This window comes from Myotis brandtii, unplaced genomic scaffold, assembly GCF_000412655.1.
Source record: "Myotis brandtii unplaced genomic scaffold, ASM41265v1 scaffold251, whole genome shotgun sequence".
NCBI classification, from domain to species: domain Eukaryota; kingdom Metazoa; phylum Chordata; class Mammalia; order Chiroptera; family Vespertilionidae; genus Myotis; species Myotis brandtii.
In genome coordinates this window covers 808,980-834,887 of record NW_005359516.1, presented here as the reverse complement: position 1 = coordinate 834,887, position 25,908 = coordinate 808,980, and the positions used below count along the sequence as shown (strand labels likewise).

The 25,908-nt window shown below is 35.5% G+C and overlaps 1 protein-coding gene across 6 annotated transcripts in view; it reads right to left on the bottom strand.

The window, feature by feature from the left end:
* The window catches only part of EXOC6B (exocyst complex component 6B), a 524,781-nt gene that overhangs the window by 287,457 nt on the left and 211,416 nt on the right, over positions 1–25,908 (bottom strand). For all 6 annotated transcript variants that reach the window (XM_005867756.2, XM_005867754.2, XM_005867755.2 and 3 more), the window contains one exon: positions 16,902–16,970. In XM_005867756.2, coding sequence (XP_005867818.1) covers positions 16,902–16,970 — 69 coding nt within the window. The remainder of the gene's footprint in view (positions 1–16,901; positions 16,971–25,908) is intronic.

Here is a 25,908-nt window from a genome sequence, read left to right as displayed (position 1 = left end):
CCTTCCTTCCTTTCTTCCTTCCTTCCTTTCCTTCCTTCCTTCCTTCCTTCCTTTCATCCTTCTTTCTTTCCTTCCTTCCTAACAGAATGCTCTTCATTTTGGGTTTCTGTGACATTTCCTCATAAATTAGATTCAGGTTATGTACTGGGGAGCAAAATACTACATAAGTAATGTTGCATCCCTTTCAGGGCATCTCACTCAGAGGCACACAAGTCTACCTGATCCTCAATTATGATGCTAATTTTGATCGCTGGTAAAGATGTCCAATTACAATTTTTGCCTTGTTATTAATAAGCAATCTTGGAAAGAAACTTTAATACCACACAAATATACTATTCTTTACCAAAATTTCCCACCTAGATTTAGTATCTAATGATGGTTCCTGCCTGAATAAATCTTTATTGTAATGACTGCAAAATGAAGAACCATGAAGAGTCTGAGATATTAACCACTTGCAAGCCAACAAACTACCACACCACAGTCCCATGGATGCTAGCAGAAGGCACAAATTCCTGGATCAGAGATAAAGGACTTCATGGCTAGTATCAATAGCAGTAGCCAGAGAATCAGCATTTATGCTTGCACCAATCCTCAGAGTCCCAATTTCCACAGGGCAATGTGAAGAGGTCCAGGTGACGCCTGCACACAGCAGTTTTCTTTACCAGAAAAGAACCTTGAGCACAGGGAATCCAAAAATCTTTGTTCCACAAAAAAACACTATCTTGATCTTCCAAAGCTGGAAGCACACCTGCTTTTTTTCTCAGGTGGGAGACATTATCCCTGCCTTACAAAGCTGATGGCACACACATCTTGAAAAGATGGTCTACAACAGTCAGTGCTTCTGTACACAAGATGTACAGAGATGCAAGCGACACATAACTGTCTCCCAAATGTCAACTACTACAAGTATATTGCTACAAGTAAGACCACAGTCTTCTCCTCTATTTATGTATGCCTGTGTTTATGTATAAATGTATTCATTCATTCATATATCTATTTAATATTAGTATAGACTCATAGTTTTCTATCCTTCCCAATGAAAACACCCATACTTGCAAACCTTTTGTTTTTTCCATTAAGATTTTTAAAAACCCAGCTACTTTTTTACTGTGTTAGTTGATGGAAGAGATTATACTTCTGAATTTCTGAATAATGTAGGAAAATCTGGAAAGACAATATGCCAAATGCAACTAAAACTTAGGGAAAGTATCCTCAAGCCCCTCCTAAAAACCTGAATAATAGCTTTTTTAAGAAGTCATATGTAGCCCTGTTGATTGCTTAAGCCCAAAACCAGTTGCAGCAAGTGTGATGTGTTACATACGGACTTTTCACTTTCTTATAGATACTGGTTTCAATAACATCTTTTTATGTTATAAGAAAAAAAATACTAGTAGGCAGACAGATCATTTTCATATAATAAAAGTAACTGATAGTATTATACTTCTCCCTATACCTATGGTCAGCAGGCCTCCCCATAAGATGGTTCTGGACAACCATTTTGATAAACATAGTCACATAAAACCTGAGAATACAGAATTGTTAAAGTATGTAGCAAAGTCAACTTCGAAGGAGAAAGACTTTTTGAAAAGGTAGACTAAAAAATGCAGAAGGCCTTCCCACTTCCATTCCTATTTCCAATCATTATTGAGAGAAAACCCTTAGGTCTAGTCCCTTATTAGTAGCAGAAGAAGAAAAATTATGGATTATGTTTATAAAGTTTATGTATCTATTATATATCTATTATATATCACACTAGAGGCCCAGTGCACAAAATTCATGCTCTAGGGGGCAGAGGAGTCCCTCAGCCCAGCCTGCACCCTCTTGCAGTCCAGGACCCCTCAGGGGATGTCCGACTGCCGGCTTATGGCTGGATGGCTTTCTGCTACTGCACGGCCTGCTGCTTGAGCTTCAGCAGCTGCTGTACTTGCATGGACTAAGCCACCATGGTCTTTCCTGCGAACACCATTGAGTGGGTGAGTGAAGCACGAAGGCAGGCTCACCCTGAGTTCCCTGCACTTCCCTGAGTCACTGAGTTGTTCACACTGACTGCCTTCTATAGAGAATGGCACCAGGATTGGGCCTAAGCCGGCAGTCGGACATCCCTCTCACAGTCCAGGACCCCTCTGGGGTTGTAGCAGTGTGTCAAGTGGCAGGCAGCCAGGGAGGAGCCTAAATCGGGGCCAGGTGCTGCACCACGTGTGCTCATCATGGCCTGCTGCACCTGCTGCCACCACTCAGTAGTGCTGCCTCGAAGTTGGGAGAGGCTCCCACCATGGTAGCTGTGCTGGCCAGCCATGAGCCCAGCTTCTGGTTGAGCAGCACTCCCCCTGTAGGAGCACACTGACCACCTAGGGGCAGCTCCTGCATTGAGCGTCTGCCCCCTGGTGGTCAGTGTGCATCATAGCGACCAGTTGTTCTGGTCGTTCCACCTTAACAGTCGTTTAGGCTTTTATTATATAGAGTAGGGTGCAATATAATATACTGAGTAACCATACTTGTAAGTGCTTAGAATTGGACTTCACACCTAGCACAATAAATTTAGCCACTTTAATCATGATGATAATGGATAGAGGAAAAAACACAAGACAGAATGTATAACTAGTTTTTAATTCTAATTCCACTATTTACCACTTATGTGACTTAAATGAGTACTTTAACTGTGCTAGGCCAAGAATAGTTTTCTGTGTAAAGAGATTACTAAAGGAAAGAATATACAAAAGCCCTGCTCCCCCTAATATTTTATGATTCTTAATCTCCAGATTAGAATTTTTATAATGGTAATATTAAATAGGGATGGGTTGCGGGAAGAAAGGCACAGGTTTTCTTGTATTATTTATTATATCTGTATATTTATGTCTGCACATGCATTAGTCTAGTTCAGCCGTGGGCAAACTACGGCCCGCGGGCCGGATCCGGCCCGTTTGAAATGAATAAAACTAAAAAAAAAAAAAAAAAAAGACTGTACCCTTTTATGTAATGATGTTTACTTTGAATTTATATTAGTTCACACAAACACTCCATCCATGCTTTTGTTCCGGCCCTCCGGTCCAGTTTAAGAACCCATTGTGGCCCTCGAGTCAAAAAGTTTGCCCATCCCTGGTCTAGTTCTTAGTCCCTTATTCCTTCCCCATTGCATTCTTAAAAAGTTATTTTTATAAGAGGAACTTTGGAGACTGGGGAAAGGGAACAGAATATGTACTAGTAAGAGTTGAAAGGAGAAATCTTTCTTTAAGATTTAGTTTGCTTCAGATACTATGTCAGGTGTTTTTACATATATTCTTTAATTTCATTCTCACAGAAACACTGTGAGAATGAAATTATTTGAATGTTTTTAAATATGGAAATAGAGCCCTGACCAGTGTGGCTCATTTGGTTGGAGCATCACCCCTTACACCAAAAGGTGGTGGGTTTGATTTTTGGTCACTTATGGGCACACATGTTTGGGTTTCAGGCTCAATCCCCAGGGTGGAGGAGGGGTGTGCAGGAGGCAGCTGATCAATGATTGATTCTATCTCATCATTGATGTTTCTATATCTCCCTCTCCTTTCCTCTCTGAAATCAATAAAATATAGGTATTTTAAGAAAAACATTGAGGCAAGAAAATAAGATGGATTCTACCTATGCTCTGAGAAAATCTGGGATGTGGATAGACTAAAAGTCTAAGTTTCTACTCCAGTGTTAAGGCTCTAAACTACCTCATCTTCACATTGTGGTCTGAGTTATAGGACTCTGAGAAAATACAGAATCCACTATAGTCGCAAGCTCAGCTTTTCCATCCCCCATAATTTAAAATAAATCAGTTCCAGTCATAGGTTAAAAACAAACTCTTCATTACACCTGCTACAACCATAGATAAACATGAGCTCCAGTTATAGCATTTGCTTCTGGTTAGATCATTTTGGTAGATGCAACTTACGTAACTGTGTGAATGACCAAATTTCCCCTATAAAACAAAAGGAAATTCCTCCCCTACTTGTCCTCTAGTTTAGATCATGAGGCTCTGGTTACAGTTATTTATACTCCTCCTCATAATGTCCAAAACTATTGGGACAATGTATTAAACTAAGTTTTCAGTATAGAAGGCATTTTTAAAAAGTAAAAAAAAATTAAAAATTTTTAAATTTAAAAACTGAAAACAAACAAAAACCTGGCAGTCACAACCAAAATAGAAAGGAAAAGGAAGAAAAAGATGTAAGTGATCTGAGTCACTATATGAGATGAGGGAGAGAAGATTATAAATGCCAAATCCAGAGTTCTCAGTAATGGGAGAAATTTGGCATAATTATACAAAGAAACATTAAAAGGAAGAAACAAAATATAAAGTAAGTTTCAGGAAAGAAAACTGCCTGTCCAGGACATCATTATGAGAGATGGGGGTCTATCCATCTGGAGTAGAGACCATGCGCAGGCAGGAGGAAAAGACCAAGAGGTGAGGTAAGAATTAAGCCAAGGATAGAAAATGGAAGACTGTATAAGCCAAGTTAAGAAATTTACTTTATTCTAAGAACAATGAGAAATTAAAATAGAGCACAGTTTTGATACAATTTAAATTGTGTTTAGAAGGATTACTGGGTGTTGTATGGAAAATGAATTATTTCTTATTCATTTTACCACAGCTTAATAAATAGTTATATTAATTGTGGTATCAAAAGCTGTTTAAGTGAGATATTATTGTTAAAAAAGGAAAAAAAGCAAACACACTTGAGAAGTTCAATGTTCCCAAAGTAAGCATTTTGAAAAACAAATGCAGACATGTCTAGGAAAAAAAATTTAATCATTTTTCCCCTTGTTTTGTTCAAAGCCAATTGATATGTATGCCCATGGGTAATAAGGTCACCAGGTTAAAAGAGCAATATGACAATCATAAAAAGTTAGATTACAGCTACTACAAACCAGGGCCCATTAGCCCATACTACAGGAAAGTTATCACTATAAATGGCTTTTCCTGTGTCCTTATCAATGCAGTGCACAAAGTATCTCACCCTCAGCTTTTCTCTATGATCTATGTAGTGTTTACGCCTATCTAACCTCACCAGGCACTTGGTGGGTCAGTGAAACTAGAGGCCGTGAGATATGGCAGGAGAGTGATGGAACAATCTGTTAAGTGTCAGAGATGGGCTAGGAGTCACCAAATATTTCAGGGCAAAACTTTCCACATTAAAAAATAAAAAAACCTCTCGAGAAAATACTTAACATACATTCTTTGGCTCAGAAATACTCAAGATCACTATGGAAACAAACGAGAAAGCTTCCAGCTCTGTTCTTACAGTATAAGCTGGCTTCTCCACAGTGCAACTTGCATTTGTCTTAGATAGTGGGGCCAAACAGATGAACATTCTGAGAGGGGGGAAAAAGTCCATTTAAAATGAAAATTTAAAAAAAAAACAATTATAAAGATCATTTAAAGGAATAGTGTCTAAATATCAGCACCTGAAATATTAGTCACATAAAGTTCTTAAAAAATAAATTTCAAGTACATGAACATCAGAATTCCTTCCTAACACGCCATTCCAAAGGATTTGAAAATGCTACATACTCATTTCAAATTACTGTTCTCAGGAAAGCTTTTCCATTAAAAGTTCAAAGTTCTTTTCTTATTTCCCAATGAAAATGTATATATTTCAAATAAGAATGATGGATTTTTTTTAAAGAAACCAGGCCTTTACAGAGTCCCTTACAAAGCAGCTTTTCTCTAGATCCATTAAATTATAAACTTTCTTTAAATATATTTTTATTGATGTTTAGGAAGAAAGGAAGGGAGAGAGAGAAATACGGATGAGAGAGAAACATTGATAGGCTGCCTCCTGCACGCCCCCTACTGGGGATCAAGCCTGAAACCTGGGTCCGTGCCCTGAAGGGGAATCGAACCAACAACCTCTTGGTGCATGGGTAGACACTCAACCACTGAGCACACTGGCTAAGCAATTAGAAACTTTTTGAAAGCAGAAAGTCTCCTGACCATCTTTACATCTTTCACTGTAAATAAATAAAATTTATCATGGTTATAATTTAAAATGGTTATTTTTTTTGCAGATCTTCTCAGAATATACTTGAATATACCAATATGAACTATAAAAAACCCAAAACAGCAACAGAGTAGAGTTTCAATGACATTTGAAACAGGAGCCTCTTTTTTCTTAACAGATTAACTGATGAGACTGGTGTTCTCCAGAAACATATCTTTAGAGACAACTTTAAGCAAATCTGGAACATTAAGCTCTACGCCTCTGGCGATACTAGAGTTCTATATCTACAGTTTCCAATTTCGTGTGACAGGCAAAATAAGGTGATGTTTCCCTCTCTCTTTCTTTGTAACACCATCTTTGAAAATGCCAAAGAAGAAAAAAAAACAAACACACACACACAAAGAAAAACACCTTGCTCGCAAACCAGGCACCCAGAATCCTGCATATAGGTCTCATTCTCATTTGTCTTAATTTCTACCATAGGAGGAGTAAATGACCCTGCTTGTATCTAACACCCAGATGGAATATTTAAATGTTCACTCAAGTGTCTTTGTAAAATATTGAAAGTTTAAATAAAGGATTTTTACTATAATTATTTAAAATAAATACAACCCAACAGACTCAACATTTATAATAGAATCAAAGTAGCTCTAAAAAAACTAGGCTATGGTAAAGTACAATCAATTTTAATGAAAACTAAAAAAAAACAAAACAAAAAAAAAAAAAACACAGAGCTGTATATACCTATTAGAATTCACTGTCAGATCAATGGTTGGTGAGAAGCACTGACAAAAAACTACGTGAAGTTGATGTGTGAATTATTTTTATTTGCCAACCTACATGTAGCAGAAACGTTTTGCTATTTTTTAATGGGGGTCTCATTTTTTTAAATCAATAATATTAAAATCTGACCATTAAAACTACATTTAATTCTTCAGATTTACTTTAAGTCTATGTTCCAATTTTTGCTGCTAAATTTACTAGACTATTAAACAACAGTGCCTTTTGATAAAAGTTCAGGAATAAGAACCCTAAAACTCTTACCTCTGGTGCCAACAAAACTATTTCATAACATGATTCAGTATAAGGCCAGTCTCTACCAAGTAAGGTGTTTTCTTCATATTTAACCTATAAGTCACTTACTTAATGTAGTCAAATTTGTGAACAAAGTATTATATGAGACTGCTGAACAAAGTATTATATATAATCCAAGATAATATTATTATAAATACATATGTAAACAACAACCCTTCAACTGCCATTATACAATGGGATCTTTTAGTCTAGCTTTGAGAATGCCAAAACTATTCACTTTCCTTTAGTTGAAAACTCCAGTATTTATTTCCCAAGTGTTTTACTAAAATAGCCGATTGCTACCAAAGTTCTCTAAGTAGCTTCACTAATTCCCTGAACACCTCCGAAAACATGTCACTTAGAACTGCTTATATCTGTCCTTTTTTCCATTCACCACATCCTTTCCTTGCTATTATCTATAGCTACACACCATGAATTTGTAGTCTCCTCCAGCTGTCAGGGCAGACCATGTGAGCAGAAACCTTCAGATTAGAAAGGGAGAAATATGTTCCAGGAAGCTTCCTGCCCACGCCACCTCACCCCATCCCCTGCTCCAGCGATGATCTTGAAGGATTGTAAAGAGCTTGTGGGTAAGTTCTAGCTCTGCTGCTGATTCACCTCTCCTAATTATAGCCAAGTAGAAAGAGATATTATTAAAAGTAAGAGATATTATTAAAAGTAAAATACTCTAAAACAACACAATTACTTATGTTCAAGAAGATAAACTACTGACTAGAGTTCTCATAATTATTCCTAAATCTCTGCTCTGATCCTTTCCAAGTAGAAGAATTCAGGGGACAAAACTATTAGTTTAGGTGCTAAGGGGATACTCAAATGGAACTGGGGTAAGCTTTTCTGAGGCTCAGGTCTATAATCAGCAGATACCTAAAACATAACTCACCTTGTAGTTCCCTTTAGATGAGGGATTCTTTCTAGGTCTATGATGGATAAGACTCAGAAACTGGGGAAGCCTCTGAAATTCTAAGCAAAATTCTACATGCATGTACCTATGTGCATTTTGTCTGGGGGAAAGGTTCACAGCTTTCATCAAACTCTCAGAGGCCCTTTAAAATTATACTGAACTTGCTAGAACCTTTGTAATAATGAATTCAATGCACTATTACATACTGCATTTCCTTATATCTTTGGCCGGTTTACAGTCTTCTTTAGTGATCGAAGGGAATTAGATACAACTGAGGTTCTCATAATCCATGTAATACTGAGGAGCTGCTGCTTACTAAAAAAATTCATGTGTTGCTATAATTTCTATCCCTAAACCCAAGATATCAGAAATCTTTAAAGTAAACTTTTTATTATAGTATAACACACATGCAGAAAATACCTGGGGGTAGGGTTGTATTTACAGGTTTGATCCCCAGTCTCTTAATGACACCCAAGTTCTTCTTATGGGGTATGTGTGTGTGTGTGTGTGTGTGTGTGTGTGTGTGTGTGTGTATCCTTTCAGTGATAGAAGGGTGAGTGGGCAGCAAATCTGGAGAAGAGGCAGAAAGATGTTGCAGTATATAGAGGAGCTTAAAAGTACATACAAATCTTTTCTAAAATGAGCTGGTTTCAAGGCTTGGAGACCATCAACATGACAGACATCACTGAGTTGATAGAATTTTCAAAAAAATCTGCCAGACAGACTGGTTTCTTATCTTCATTAAACAGATAGTCCACCCATATTTTAAACTACTACTCCACCATGTACAAGAATCTCAGATTATTATTATTCATCACTTCCATTCCAGAAAACATTTTAGCTTATTTTATCCCTTCTTAAAAATAGTCTCTTTAATAACTGTAAAATGTTTTAAATCCTGCCCCTTACCTGCTCATCTCTAAACTGTATATGAAGAGTTAAACAGTAAAAGCTGTTTAAAATAATTCTATAAAATATATCTACCTTTGCCCTGCACACTTCCATTGCATTACTACATCAAGAACCAAGTCTCAATTAACCACTATCTGACCCTTGTTCACTTTCTTCCCTCCCCTCCTCCTGCCAAAGTTTGCCCTTCCTGCCAAAGTTCAGCACTTCCTAGAAAAGTCTCACTGCCTGTTTGATATTGTACTTCACTTTAGTCACCAAAGGAAGAATTTACAGGTGCTTGGCCCCATCTATAAGACCATGACCGAAGTCTGACCTCCTGTTACAATACGTGAACTCCTGCCCTACTGATAAGGCTGGCAGATATAAGTAGGATTTTTCAAATAATCCTTTGGGAATTTATAAGCAGCACAGCCATAAAAGGGGGGTGAATGGAAGGTCGGTTTCACTAAAAATAATAAATATTGCCATGTTTATTCAAAGTGTGCCTTGTTATCCTCCAGGCCAAAAGTTCAGATAAACACTATTGTAAATGACAAAATATTAGAACTTTTTGTTACTTCTGTTATGATCCTTCCGTTGGACACCAATAGAACTGTTTTCCCTCGTCTGAGTCCCAGCCCTGATATTGTATAACACTGCCTGAGACTAAAATGCTGGATTCACTTGCGGGTCAAAGGAGGGCAGGTATCTTTCAAAATCAAAAACAAGCATTTATTGAGTACTGAGTGCTAGGTGCAAGGGCTAAAAAAGATGAATAAAACATGGTACCTGCCCTAAAAGAGCTTATACTCTATTGAGGGAAAAGAGTACATATTTAGAGTAATATAATATAATATAATATAATATAATATGCACTAATAGAAACATGGACTGGGTCCTATGCAAAGGGGATGGGGGCCCACCATGGTCAACCTAAAATGTCAGGAAAATTTGCTGGTATGAAATAAATATGAATTAGTGAGTTAAAAAGAAATGAGAATAGCAATTCAGGCAGTAGGACTAGCATGAGGAATGTATGAGAATGTATCATGAAAGCTAGGTGGTAAGCAGCAGAAATATGACAGACAGGACATGGAAAACCTTCTAAACTACAACATGCTATATTATCTTCTATAATTCTATATTTTATTCCACAGACGACCACTTAGAGAATTTTAATCAGTAACATATATGTCAAATTTGCATGACAGATTACTGTCACAACAGAGAGAACTGAGTTAGTGGTTTATGCTGTAAGGTAGAGAGAACAGTTAGTTTCAATAATCCCTATAAGAATCTGAACTAGGGCAACCATTTTAAGATGGGGAGGATGAGATGAAGTAAAAAAAGATTTTTTTTTAATACATGTTATTGGGTTTTTTTACAGAGAGGAAGGGAGAGGAATAAAGAGTTAGAAACATCGATGAGAGAGAAACATTGATCACCTGCCTCCTGCACACCTCCTACTGGGGATGTACCTGCAACGAAGGTACATGCCCTTGATCGGAATTGAACCTGGGACCCTTCAGTCCACAGGCTGACACTCTATCCACTGAGTCAAACCGGTCAGGGCAGATGAAGTAAAAATTTTGAGATCAAGGTAACATTTGTAAGATTTGGAGATCTGAATATGGTATGAGAAAAAGGAAAAGTCTAGGTTTCTGCATGGTAGCTAGGTAGATGATACTGTTATTACCTGGGCTCACTGTAAATTCAGAAGTAAGTTTTAAGGTGGTGGTGGGAACAGTGAGTTCATTTTGAAACACAGGGCTTGTGCTGCCTATGGAATATCCAAAAGGTATGGTTCAGTACACTATATACTAAAAAGTGCAAAGCTCAAGGAAAAGCTGAGAAATACAGATACAGGTTTGAAAGTCATTAGCACATTAAACCATGAAAATAGGTACTATCATTCAAGAAAGGAAGGAGAGAAAGAAGTGGAAACACTGAAGGACACAAAGAAATAAAGCCCACAAGGACCAAAACAGGTAACAATTCTCAAAAAGGCTGGTAGAAGAGAAGGAAACATTGAGACAAAAGACGAAGGGATTAAGAATTTTAAGAAGGACATTATCAACAAAGTCAAAAGCAGCTAAAAAGTCCAGTAAGATATAGACTGAGGGTGGTGATATGAACAGAAGATAAATATACTGAGTTGATGAGAAACGAAGAATGAAGAAGTAAAGAGAAGTATTGGAATGGAAAGCAATGAGAGGAATAAGGTTTATTTTCTGCTCAGTGCTAATTTCTTTACTCCCAAATCTAATATTAATCTTAATTACATCAGAATGTAAGAAAATATTTGTTACAAATATTTACATTAAATAATCCACTTTTAAATATCTTTGCCAATATTATGAGGACCTATCCTTCACCATACAAAATACAAATTACTCCTTTGAGGATGAGGAAACAAATACAGAAAAGTGACAAATTACAGCCCCCAAAAAGCTTTGAAAAGAGTCATCCCTAGATGTTATACATGGTCTGGCCCTTACTTTAGCAAAGGAGATATCTGAGTTATTAAAGTCCCTATAAATCTGGAACAGCAATGTTTTTTTTTAATATTTTCTGTGTCCTCATCCCCCCCATTAACCCCCAACCTCCCCACACACACACACACACTCATGCTCCCATCCCCCTGTTGTCCATGTCCATTGGTTTGGCTTATAAACATGTATACAAGTCCTTCGGTTGATCTCTTCCCCTTACCCCCACCCTCCCCTACTTTCCTTCTGGGGATGTTTAAAAGATAACCATGCATTCCAGGAAAACATAGAGCTGAGATATTACCACTTTGGAAAGTTATATCTTTTAAAAATCAGAAAACATGGGAGAGAAGGTCTGTTTCTGCCATATAAACACTGGCTCATTAAATTGTTACAATAAAGTTATGAATATCAAATATCTCATCATTACAAAATACCACTGTGTAGAATTTATTTTTAAATGGGCAATTTAAGGTCTTCCTGTTTAGTCTTCACAGTTTAGGACTATACAGTCTTTGTATACTTAAGAATGTACAGATTTTAAATAACTGATCAACTTTTTATGTTGATGGCAGAGATTAGAACTGCTATTTACATGTCTATACTTTGTCAAATACTTTTTAAAATACTAATTATGTGTATAATAATCAGCATCAGAAATACATAACTTTTGCTAGCTCAACTGTCCTCTATTAAATGCTAATTATGTGCCACAGACTGGTACAGGCACTGTTCATACAATACCTATAACTGCACTAAGCAGGTAATTATTATCACATTCCCCATGTGAAAAGCTAAGGTTTAATTGCGCAAATAAATTACTTCAATACTCTTATGAATCACTATTAGAGCTCTCACTTGAGGAAAATTTGTTAAAATTTCCATATCATAAAATCTGACAAAAACTAGCATGCACACAGTAATGAGATATAGTGCTGTCATATTATAGTCATTCAAAAATTGTAACTTCTGCCATGATAGATTGTAATTTCCTTTTAAAGCAGAAGTTCTTGACTTATTCATTCATCCTTGCTTCTCCAAACCCATTTCATGCAGAAGAGAAAATCAGTGTTTATTGAGTAAGTAAGTAAATGAATAATAAGGTCAGAGTTTGCATATGTTCAAACAAATGTACTGCATTCTTCAGCTACCACTTTTCTATTTATTCATTCAACTAATAGTGAGGAACTACCATATGTCAAGGACTGTTGTTTGTACTAAGAATATAACATTAAACTAAACAAACTATCCATTTTCATAGACTTCACACTATTTAAGAGGAAAAAAATCATTTTTGCTATTATGAGGCCTAACATAAACCTTAAAACTTGATATGCGTGAATATGGTTCTTATTCTAATGACATTTGGGTTAAAAACAACTGTGAACTCCTATAACCATATATGCTAATGAAGAGACTAAATAAAATCATGGAAAATGGAATCAGGATGATAGGGAGGAAGAAGAAAGTTGTATGGCAAAGAAAAAAATGCATATGACTGCACATGGGATTTCTACTCAATTTTCAAGGAATAGATAACTCCTATCTTATATAAATAATTTCATAAAATAGAGAAAAGGAAAGAATGTTCAATCATTTTAATGAGACTAGTATAACATTGACTTACAAACCATATAAGGACAATACCAAAAAAAGAAAGAAAAGTATAGGCCTGTGTTACTTATAACCATACATATAAATACCAAAAATAAAGAGTAAAAATAAAAAAATAAATGAATAAACAAATAAGACTTAAATTCCACAGGATGTTAAAAAAGCAGTAATACATCCTCATCAAGGTGGATTTATCTAAAGAATACAAGGATGGTTTAATATCAGAAAAATCTATCAATGAAATTCATCATATTTATAAACTAAAGGATAAAAACCACAGAATTATATCAATATATCTAGCATACAAATTCAATAAAATGTGACATTCATTTATGTTTTTATTTTTAAAAATTCAGGAGTCTAGGAATAACTAGATGAATCTTTACCAAAAACCTACTGTAAACATCAGTTAAGAGAAAAACTACAGATACATTCTCTTTGAGATAAGAAATCAGACCAGGATGCACAAGATCACCTTCCTAAACAACAAGGTGAATACAATAAGACAATAAAAAGAACAATGAGATATACAAACAGAAATAAAAGAAACAAAATCAATATCTACAGACATTATGATCAACTATATAGTAAGCTATCATAAACTAAAAAACAAACTGTAATAAAAGAGTTGAGCCAAGTTGCCAGGTGTAAGGTTAACATACAAAAATCAAGCATTCTTCAATATCAGCAATAACTAATTAGAAATAAAGTAGAAAACAGTAACAAAAATTACAAGTATTTTACTATTACCCTAACAAAGAATGTCCAAGCATTCTATGTTACTAGACATAGAAAAAGCTCAATTAAATAATTTAAAAGATCTTATTCTTTCATGAATGAGATGACTCAGCATTATAAAAGTATCAATTCGACCCCAAATTTATCTATAAATGCAATCAATTCAAATCAAAATCCTAGAAGTACTTTTTTATTAACTCAAACTGATTCTAAAATATATATTTAAAAGTAGAGGTTGATAATAGTGAAAGCAATTTAAAAGAGAAGAAATGAGAAGGGACTTCTTTTACCTTTTATGTAGATATGTTAAAAAACCAAATGTAACAAACTATAGAGCTGAAAAATAGATTCATATAAATATGCATATTAGGGTATTGCAGAGCTACTACCAGGAATCACTGGAGATGTACAAATTATGTAGTAGATGAGATTGGTAAAACTGAATTCATCATATAGAAAAAAATTAAGTTCGATCTATACTTCATAGTATATAAAATGATGAACCCAAGCTAGATCAAAATTGAAATGTGAATGGTAAAATGTTAAAGATAATGTAAGGGAATGCTCTATGACGTCAGAATATAAAGGGATTAAAAAAAACAAGAAATACAAAACAAACTACATGAAAGGTTACAATTCATGGACTTGATTATATCAAAATCAATAATTTCTGTTTCATGAAAAATAATATAGACATAGTTTAGCGTATGGTGCCAAACTGGAAAAAAAACATTCACAGTAACCTAAACTGTTAATATCTACCATATATAAGAAATTTCTGAAATTTCTCTTCCCAGCAAAAAGAGAAAACTAAAATAAGAAATCTTGAGAATATCATTCTAAGCAAAATAAGTCAGACCGAAAAACTTAAGAACCATATGATCTCACTCATCTGGGATATAAAACTGAAAGCAGCAAATGAATAAAGAAAAAAAATAAACAAAAACTCATAGACACAGATAACAGTATGATGGTTACCAGAGGGAAGCAGGTTAGGGAGATAGTAAATGGTAAAGGGGATCAAATACATGGTGACCAAAGAAGATTTGACTTTGGGTGGTAGGCACACAATGCAACATACAGATGATGTATCATAGAATGCACACTTGAGACCTATATAATCTTATTAATCAATGTCATCTCAAATGTAATTTTTAAAAAATCACTGAGATAGAGAAACAAAACAAAAAAAACCCTTTTCACCTACTTTATATATAACAGGCTAGCCATTTCAGAGGGAAAAAATTATATTTATTTTCTAGGTGTTTTACTAGAAAAAAATGCAATACAAAATTGAACAAAGGTTAAAGATAGGCAGTTTAGAGAAGACAAACCTTAAATGATTAGTAAGTTTAAAATGAGAAGCACAATGTTACTAGTAATCAGAGAAATGCAAGTTATAACAAAGAGCTGTCATTCAATATCCATCAGGTTAACAAAATTTAAAAATTAGTGAAATTAAGTATTTTACATATTCCTTATGACCCAGAAATTTCATTCCTAGGTAAAGAAACCATAGAAATTTACACACTAGTCCATAAGGGTATACTATTTGTTACAGGAAAATGTTAGAGGCAAATTTAAGTTTTGATCATTAACATAATAGATAATAACAACAGCAAATACAAACCATCAGTTAACTATCAAGCGGAAGTGGGAGGCAATGAGTTAGATATACAGACAATAACAAGAATAGATATTAGGAATAGTGCTGAATTAAAAAAAAAAACTACAAGAAGTAAAACTCAATCCATAAGACAACACCATTTGAGTAAGTTAAAAACACCTATACATAAAAAAATCACAAATTTTCAAGGACACAATCATGACCATATGTTAAACATATTAGAGTTAGTTAGGGATGGGAGACAAGTGGGCTTATGGATAAGAGACAAATGGAAAAAAACATGATAAAATAAAATACAAAAGGCGGCTTTGTATGAAATGATGATAATATTGTGTCGCCAAGCAAGATATATATGATTTCTGTAATTCTCTGTACACGAGAATGAAAAAAACTGTCTACTTATTTTAAAGCCTTGATACATCTCAATCTATATCCTGCTTCATCTTTATATAACAAGGAATGATAGAGAAAAAGAGTGGAGAAGGAGAATAGACAGAGAGGGGAAGAGGGAGCTGGACAGCAAGGAGAACTAAAAGAAAGGAGAATAGAATTGAGGACGTTACCAGCTCTTTTCTCAAACTAATGGAGATCACCACCAAATACTGCAGGCCATAAAATCCACAGACCAGCCCTAAATGATTTGCTCAGTGGATAGAGCGTCGGACTGCGGACTGAAGGGTCTTGGGTTCAATTCCAGTCAAGGACACATGCCCAGGTTGCAGGCTCGATACCCAGTTGGGGGCATGCAGGAGGCAGCCAGTCAATGATTCTCTGTCATCATTAATGTTTCTAACTGTCTCTCCCTCTCCCTTCCTCTCTGAAATCAATAAAAATAAATAAATATTTTTTAAATCCACAGACCAGTCCCAAACTATCTGCAGTAATGGCCTAGTGACAATACGTTAAATACATGAAAAAAGAAAATGAATAACAGACTGGACCGGGCAATAAGATACACTCAAACTTATTTCGCTTAAAATGATATTAAAAACAACCTGATAGAAGCTTCACTGAACTTTGCTATAAAAATTATCAATAATGGGCTTCTCTCATCAATTTGTCTTTCATGATACTTTAACTTCATAGTTGAATTTTTTTTACTGACTTTGTATATATCTGTGTGTCTGCACATACGTGTACAGATGGAGATAAATTCTAATTCATTTATTAGAATACCATTCACACCTATAAAATTTCCCCCCTTTCCATATGCTTTGTATGACAAAAGGAAAAACTGTCATCAGGAATAAAAAAGTTTTTACATATACTAATGTAAGATGTAAATATAGGCTATTGTTATTTAAATAACTATATTATTAAATTAAGAACTGAAATCTGAACATGTAACTATTTTTAGGTATAATCTACAAACAGGTTGACATAGAAATTAATGTTACCAGCTAAGGCATATTATATGGCAACCATAAAAGGTCCAAGAAAAAAAGATTTTTTATAATTAATACTCCTTAAGTAATAGTTTTCTGTCCTTACTCTTAATAAACAGAAAAATATCAAAAATGAGAAAGCAGAGTTTGAATTCAATATATATCTTTATTAGGCAAAGCCAGATAAAGACTCACCAGGACAGAGTATATGTGTAGACATCGATAAACAGGAGAGAAATCCACCAAATCTTGGGTCCCAGGTACCTGCAAAACAATCAGATTGTCACAAAATATTCAAACAAAGCTAGTAATAGCAACTGCATTCATTTTTACTACTCACTGTAAGGAAAAGATACGGAAATATGCTAGGAAGAAGAGAGGGGCGATCATATAAAAAATAAGATGAAGAATGGAAAAGCCAAACCTAGAAGTAATACCAGCAAATGAACAACGCCTAGAGATTAAGCCTATACATCAAAAGAGAAAGTAAAACAGAAAACATCAGGTAAGAACTGGAGTAGAGTCGCAGTGCTAAAACTGATTTGTTATGTGACCTGACAAAAGTAAATCACAATTTACTTTGGCCTTAATTTCTTCAACTAAAAAAGAAACTATCAGTTGACTCATAGAAATTTAGTAAGAATAAAAGGAGACTATGAAAGTAAATATTAAGCAAAACAAAATAAAGCATAAAAGACAAAATAACATAAGAAATATTTTTTTAAAGACCTAGCTGAAGTTTTTACTGTAACACTGGTAAATGTATGATTGATCAGAATATAAGCACTTCTATGTTTATTGGTTCAAATTTATTGACAATTTTGTTCATCTGTTTGCATCCATGAAGGCAGAGATTACATCTCCATGTTTAAGAATCTCATAGTGCTGTGTACTCTGTAAGCACTCAAACAAACTTTTATATGAATTAAAAGATTGCTAGTAAGGTGCTCCAGATCCTACACCATGGCCCAAGCAGCATTACTGAGAAAAAAATTTACAGACACATGGGGACATGTAGTTAAAGAAAAAGTAAGATTCAAAAGCACATCTTAACACAAAATGAAGCAACAAGTGACCATTGGGGCACTTTTACTAGATATGACCACATTAAAGCATCTTTGACTGAAAAGTGGAGATCTGAAGGAAATTTGTCTTTCCAGAAAACCAGACCCTACCAGTGAAAACTACAGCTAAGCAAAACACAATCTCAAAAAAAAAGAAAACTAGAAAAACTTGATAAAATCAAATTTATAATAGTATTTACACTACATAAAAATTAAACATGCATGTGGAAAAAAAAGACAAGAAACATTAAAAAAAAACTTGATCTGTATAGGAAAATATTTAGAATAAATGATTACAAAATTATTTATTATAAATATACTAGAGGCCCGATGCATGAAATTAGTGCAAGAGTAGGCCTTCACAGCTGCAGCAGCAGCCTCGATCCTGCAGCTGCAGCCCCGGCTTTGTCCAGAAGGTTGTCTGGAAGGATGTCTGGTCTAATTAGCATATTACTCTTTTATTATTATAGATTTACAAAAAGTTAAGGATATTTCCTTACCTAATTTTGAATAAAAAATTCAATCACAACTTTGTTTATATGTTCTTTGTGCAATTTATTCCTTTTGTTTTGTTTTGCCTCAGATCTATAGTTTTATTCAAAAGGAAACTGCTTCAAGCATTCTTCAGACAGAGCCTTGGCCCTTTCACATGTAGGACCCATCTTTATAGAATAAACTAGGGGCCCAGTGCATGAATTCATACACCTTGAAAGGAACTGTGGGTCACGAGGCTGTGGTGGGCCCATCGTCCACGCCCCCCTCTGGCCCCTCCCACTGTGGCCCCCGGTCCCCTGTCTGCCAGCAGCCCAGCTCCCGCTGTCACTGTTCCCACGCGCTGACAGTGCAAAGCGATTGGGGCCAGTGCCAGCAACAGGTGCAAGTGCCGGGCAGGACTGCAGTGCGCAGGAGCAGAGAATTTTCAGTAACCACCAGAGGCTCGACCCGATGACAGCTACCGGCGCCCCACCTTGGTCTGGTGCCCCTGCTCACTTCCACCATCCCACCGCAGCTGACACCCACCATATTCCACTGGTGGTCAGCGCACATCATAGCGACCGGTTGTTCAGTTTTTCAGTTGTTCCCCCATTCGGTCTATTTGCATATTAGCCTCTTATTATACAGGATTATTATATAGGATATCCACATTAGGAGACAGTTTCTCTACAAATCTGTGATGAATAAGCTAATGGGGCCCCTTACTAATTAATGAGCTAATAAGACTGGTTTACCTGGGACATACACAGAGAAGACAAAGGTCTTTCCTGTCATCTCCAGCAAATTTTTACAACCAAAACCATTTTCTGTGAGGCTGTCTTGACATCATCACACTCAACTTCAAACTGCTAAGTGTCCTGACCTGGAAATATTGGCTAATTCTTAGCTCTGAAACCATAATCCAGTTAAGACCTCCTATGCACATGACTGCCTGCTTTGAAATCCAGACAAGAAAAGATCTAGACAAAAATTTAGACAAGAAAAGATGGAGCAAAATGGGGTTTCAGTTCACAAACTTTACCTCTACCTTCAAAATAGCCTACTATGTAGAAATCATTTTGCTTCCTTATGTGAAGAACCAAGCAGAGTGCAGGAGAAAGGTATGTAAAGCATGCACTGACTCATGTTGCTTTGAGCGAGAGGTGTTTTCCCTACTTTCACTAATGAAAAAGAATCACATCTTGGGGAAGGCGAGAGGAAGAGAGCAACCTGCACTGTACGTGAAGGAATGCTACATGTTTGGAAGGATAAGAAATGAACTTTCAAAAATCTAAATAAATGGGGGTGGAGAAGAGAACAAAAGGCAGTTTTTCTGACTCACATAAACAGGTCTGTTTTAAGGGCCACCTTTTGCTCCCCATTTAAAATGCTAAATCTCTGTCAAAGCTGTCTTCATTCTTCTTCCCCTCCTGTGCCCCTCCCTTCCCTCAAGTTGCAGGAATGATTCAAGCGGGGTTAGGTTTCAGCTGGGGCAAAGGGAGGGGTCCAAGGACACTTTCCTAAGCTAACAATGACTGTCTCTAATGGTTTCTGTCTCCTAACAAAAGCCATGACTCTGTTGTTATCAGCTTCATCTAATTTTTCCTTTCCAAAGTAAATAACACGGCCCTTGCATTTTACACATGTCCAAGTTTGACAAATCATTATTGACTGAGGCTATAACTGATAAGAGATAACTTTGTGGTAGGACGTTGTCATTTCCTCTCATAAGGGCTTTCTTTCTGAGATACAGAAACATGATTAAAATAGTTAAACATTTCCTCTGCCTGGCAGTCAGGAACTCAAGACATTAAGATACTGGAGTCTGCATGTTTCTAGTTCAAATAGATCTAGGAAGATATCAACCGCAGCCACAAATAGTATATTCAAGATTATTCTGCTTTTTTAACTAATTCCTTTCCTTATGAAATCACACAACATAATTTCAACACCAAGGACAGCAGCTAATTCCCTATATAGTTTCTGAATGGAGAGCATTAGTAGCTTCTATCAGCTCAAACCTCTATATTTTCAGAGAAGCAAAAAATAAGACTTTAGATTCTGTAACTAAGAAATCGATGCCTCAGAGCACATTATAATATTATATAAACTAAGATATTAAAGTAATATCTTAGTGAGAGACTTTAGGGGTGACTGGACTACAACATTCAGAGGTAGATATAAGGAAGGAAACTACTACATTCTACAATTACACAATCATATAGCTTTTAGAGATCATGTATCACTAGGTCACAATTTATATGACTAATATTTATCATACAAATAACTTTTACATTTGTATGATAAATATTAACAGCTTCCATCAAGGCAATAATTCTTAATTACTGTCTGCAAAAATATTTGTTGTTAAATAGCCTTGTATCCTATCAATACATCAGCTAGCAAACAAATTTTGCCACTATACAGATGACTAAAAAGAGTCTGTATACAAAAGAAGCTCTAAAGTAAGAAAGTAAATTTATAAATAGGGTTAATGAAAGGCACACTGAAAAAAATAGTCTTATAAGCCTCTTCAGACAATATATTTTGAGGAAGATATAAAAATTACAAGTAGAGCCCTGGCCTGGTGGCTCAGTTGTTTGGAGCTTCATCCCATACACCAAGAAGGTTGTGGGTTCGATTCCCAGTCAGGGCACATACCTAGGTTGTGGGTTCAATCCCTGGTCAGGGGGGTATATGGGAGGCAACCAATCCATCTCTCTTTCTCTCTCTCCTCTCCTCTCTCTCTCTCTCTCTCTCTCTCTCTCTCTCTCTCTCTCTCTCATCAATAAGAGCATATCTGTGGGTGAGGATTCAAAAAAAAAATTCCAAGTAGAAATGGGAATACTGAAAAAGAAACGTGAACGTTTAATTATGAAAATTCTTGCAAAATACCAGGATCTGACTTTTATGGTGTTTTTCTTTTTTAATAGTATCTTAGTTCAGGTCTAAGCCTCTGCAAATTTAAAGGTTAATGGGTAAGTTCCTCTCATACAGAATAAAGAAAATGATTTAACTTATTAAAGAAAAAAAAGGATATTTTGATTTAAAAATAAATAATGGCACTTAAGTGTTAAACAGATAAATCAATTTAATATTTTTAACACCCCTGTCCCCCCAAAAAGGAGCTATTTCTACTATGTTAAAAGACTCACTAGTGAATGAGGTAGGGAAAAAAAATTCTCCACAGGTAACAATCGGATAAATCTACCTGCTTTATTTCTGGGCAAGCATACCATTAGGGAAGAACAGACTACAAAAAAAGATTGCTTGCCGCCCTCCACTCAAGAGTAGAAGCCAATGTACTGAGAAATTTACCTCCGCTGCTGAGAAAGATAGTGCATGAAAACAGAAATGCATTAGTGCGCTCTAGCCCTGTTGTTCGCACAGCTGTCCCAGGAGACACACACACCATTTATTTTTCTCTTATGAAATCTTTCAAAGTAGGTAGATCATCCAAAAAGAGTATGACAGAAGTTTGCAAGGAATTTCGACTGCTTCTCACTAATTACTTGAGCCATTCTCCTTCTTGAAAATACTTTTGATTACCACTTTACACAAAACAGTTTCTGGGTGCACATTTCTGAGCATTAGTTGGATCTCAAGTCATTAAAATGTACCAGGCATCTTTCTGAAGGGAGACAACAACAAATGATTAGCTGAAGGGGCATTGCCTTTGCATTTAGAGGATCAATTCCGACTGCCCATATTATGTCTGGAAGCCAGGAAATACCTGGCAAACATTTTTCACCAGTGTACTTTTCTGTCCTACTTTGCTTCCAAAACTTCAGAGAAAAGAAGGATAGAATTCATTTGGACATAAGCTTTCATAGAGCTGGATTGAACACCAACAACACGCCCACAAACTAGGGGCCTGGGATTCTAAGGGACTACAAATAACAAAATTATAAAGGATTTTCTAATACCCTGAGCAGAGCCCTAGCCCAAAAGTACCAGATTTTGCTATAGAGCTTCTCACAAATTATTAGGATTCTTCCTGAGAAATCCCTACAGAGATTACCACTTCATTTATTCAAGTGTTTGCACTAAGCAGCATAGAACAAGAAAAAAAAAATCACATTTCTCTTTACTGAGACACTGCAAAGAATTTTGTGACCAAAATCGAAAGATAATCCCTCAAGAATTCTTTTCTTGAAGCTAAACACTGGGGAGTGGGGGTGGGGGGGGGGTGCGGAGAATTCAACTGGTTTTTATTTAACAACAGTCTAAGAAATTGTAAACTGTTAGGTAAAAACGATAATTTAGCACTAAATATGGTATTAAGTATAAAAGTTCTGAGAGGAGGAAAAATTAAGGTAATCCAAATAATAAAAAATAATGTTATGATATTATAGGTAAAGAACTAATATCCCTAATATATAAAGAACTCATTAAAATTGAAAGAATAAAACAAAATCATTAGAAAATTGGGCAAAATACATGAGCAGAAAGTTTACAGGGAAAAAATAATAATACAAATAGCCTTCAAACATAAGATACTAAATTTCACCCAGAGTAATAGGAAAAATAATAAAAATTTTACCAAATAAAAATATACAAAGATACCATTTTTTATCTATGCAACTGGCAAAAATTCAAAACTTAACAAAATACTCTCTTTAAAGGAGCTGTCAGGAAATAGGCACCTCTTACATTGCTGCAGAGCAGAGATTTAGGTAATGGTACAACCTCTATGGAGCAAAATGTGGCATTATCTAACAAAACTACACGTGCATTTACCCCTTGAATCAACCACCCTGCTTCTAGGAACCTACCCTGAACATACACCTCTGACTAAATGGAAAACAATTCTCAGGTTATGGGGCTTATTTTGAATTTTTTTAAAAGTTTCAGGGTGTTTTACATACAGTACAATGCACCCTTTCTAGTGAACAATTCAATTAGTTCTGACAAATCCATATATTCCTATAATCATCATCACAATCTAGATTTTAAAAATTCCAACACCCGCAAAAACTCCCTCATGCTCCTTTGTACTTAAATTGTTCCCTGACACCCAGCCCTCGGCAAACACTGACCCATTTTATATCCCTGGAGTTCTCCCTTTTTAGGAGTGTCATATAAATAGACTCAGATGGTATGCAGCCTTTGAATCTGGTTTCTTTCATTTATCATACTGCATTTGAGGTCCAACACAGATGAGCCTGTGTTGTTTCATGTGTCTATAGCTCTTTTCTTTTTATTTCAGAGTGATACTCCAGTTATGGATATACCACAGTTCATTTATTCCCTCGACTACTGAAGGACTTGGGTTGTTCCTACTTTCTAGCAATGTAAGAATGAATAAAGTTCCTATAAACATTCAGGTATGGGTTTTTGTGTGAACATAATGGGTAAATACCTAGGAGTGAGATTGCTGGATTTTATATACATACATATATATATATATATATATATATGTAATGATAAGTGTATGTTCAACTTTATAATATACTAACGACTATTTTCTAAAGTGTCTACACTATTTTGCATTTTCAATGAATACATAAGAATTCCGGTTGCTTTGCAATCTGCCAATACCTGGTATTGTCAGTATTATTTTTAGCTAATTCTAGAAGTTATGTAGTTCAAACACTATATTTTAATAGGGAAATATTGAAAATCATTAAACACCCACAAATAGGAGATTGGCTGAATGAACCATGAATACATTCAATTAATGAAGTTCTATCTAGCAGTAAAAGTAAAATGAGAAAGATTTCTATGAACTGATGTGGATATATTTTCAGGATAAAAGAAAATACCCGAAAAACTCGAAATCACTTATATGCAAAGATATATGCATCCCTATGTTCATTGCAGCATTATTCACGGTGGCCAAGAGTTGGAAACAGCCAAAGTGCCATGCGATAGAGGACTGGACAAAGAAGACGTGGTACATATACACAATGGGGTACTGCACGGCCATAAGAAAGGATGAAATAGCGTCATTTACAACAACATGGATGGACCTTGAGAACATTATGCAAAGTGAAATAAGTCAAACAGAAAAAGCTAAGAACTATATGATTTCACTCATATGTGGAATATAACACTGAGATTTGTGAACACAAACAGCAGTGTGGTGGTTGCCAGAGGGAGGGGGGTGGGGGAAGAAGGGGGTCCTAATATGAGGTGACAGGAGAAGATTTGACTTTGGGTGGTGGGCACATGGTCCTTTATACAGAATTTGTAAATTAGTAATCCACACATGAAACCTATATGTTCATGTTGACTGTCACCCCAATAAAATTTTTTAAAAAAGAAAATACAAAAAACATATATGTATTATGCTATTAATAGTCATGTTCTGTAAGGTGATACACACACGCAAAGGATACTGATTACTTACAAAGGATGAGTAGGAACAGGGTGGAAGGGATAAAGAGGAGAAAGGGATTTCATTGAATATATCTTCTTATATACTTTTGCCTTTTGAACCATGTTCATATTTTACATAGTCAAAAATAATAAAGATAAGGGAACTTTAATTATATACCTATTTAGCAACAATCACACAGAAGAAAAAAATAGCCAAGAAACATTTGAACAATATAGTCTGAACTATATAACATCACTGGGCCATATTGTAGGATAAAAAGAACTGAAAAAATCTCAAAATTAATAAATTTACTGCTTTTAGTAACATTTGCAAAGCAATTCGGGATAGAAGTATTTTGTGCTATGTGATTAGGCAAATAAATAAATATATAGATACTCTGGAAACCAGAATTCTTGGAGATACAAATCTAGAATAGGAAAAAAAATACTACCTATGATATCAGGTTGAAATTAGAAGCATCAGTTTTAACTCATGATTTATAAAACTGCCTATGTGTTGGTGTGGTATGCATACTTCTTAGCTCTGTCCACAGAGGAACATACCTAATGCCCACATCTCAGTTTCTAAATATCATTCTCCAGTAAAAGGAAAAGAGCTCTTTGAAGAAATAGCTGATTCTGGGGCTGAGGCCAAACCTGAAGTGAACCAAGAGCATCTTGAGCAAAAAAAGAATTGCTCAAAAGTTGATGGAAGCTATTAGGAAAATGCAAATCAAAATTACAATGAGATACCACCTCACACCTGTTAAAATGGTTATTACCAACAAGTAATAACAAGTGTCGGAGAGATTGTGGAGAAAAAGGAGCCCTCATTCACTGCTGGTGGGAATGTAAACTGGTACAGCTACTATGGAAAACAGTATGGAGGTTCATAAAAAATTAAAAATAGACTTATCATATGACCCAGCAACCTCCCTTCTTGCATATCTGCTCGAAATTTTTGAAAACATTTATTTGCAAAGATATAGGCACCCTTATGTTCATTGTAGCATTATTCATGAATAGCCAAAACATGGAAACAACCAAAGTGTCCTTCAGTAGATGATTGGATAAATAGAATATGGTACATATATACAATAGAATATTAATCAACCATAAGATAAAATACTGCCATTTGTAACAACATGGATGAATCTTGAGAATATCATGCTAAGTGAAATGTCAGACACAAAAAGTCAAGAACCATATGAGTTTACTCATATGTGGGACATAAAAAATGAAAGCAACAAATGAACAAACAAGAAAAACAAAAATTAATAGACACAAACAACAGTATGGTGGTTACCAGAGGGAAAAAGGGAGAGCAGTAGAAAAGGAAAAAG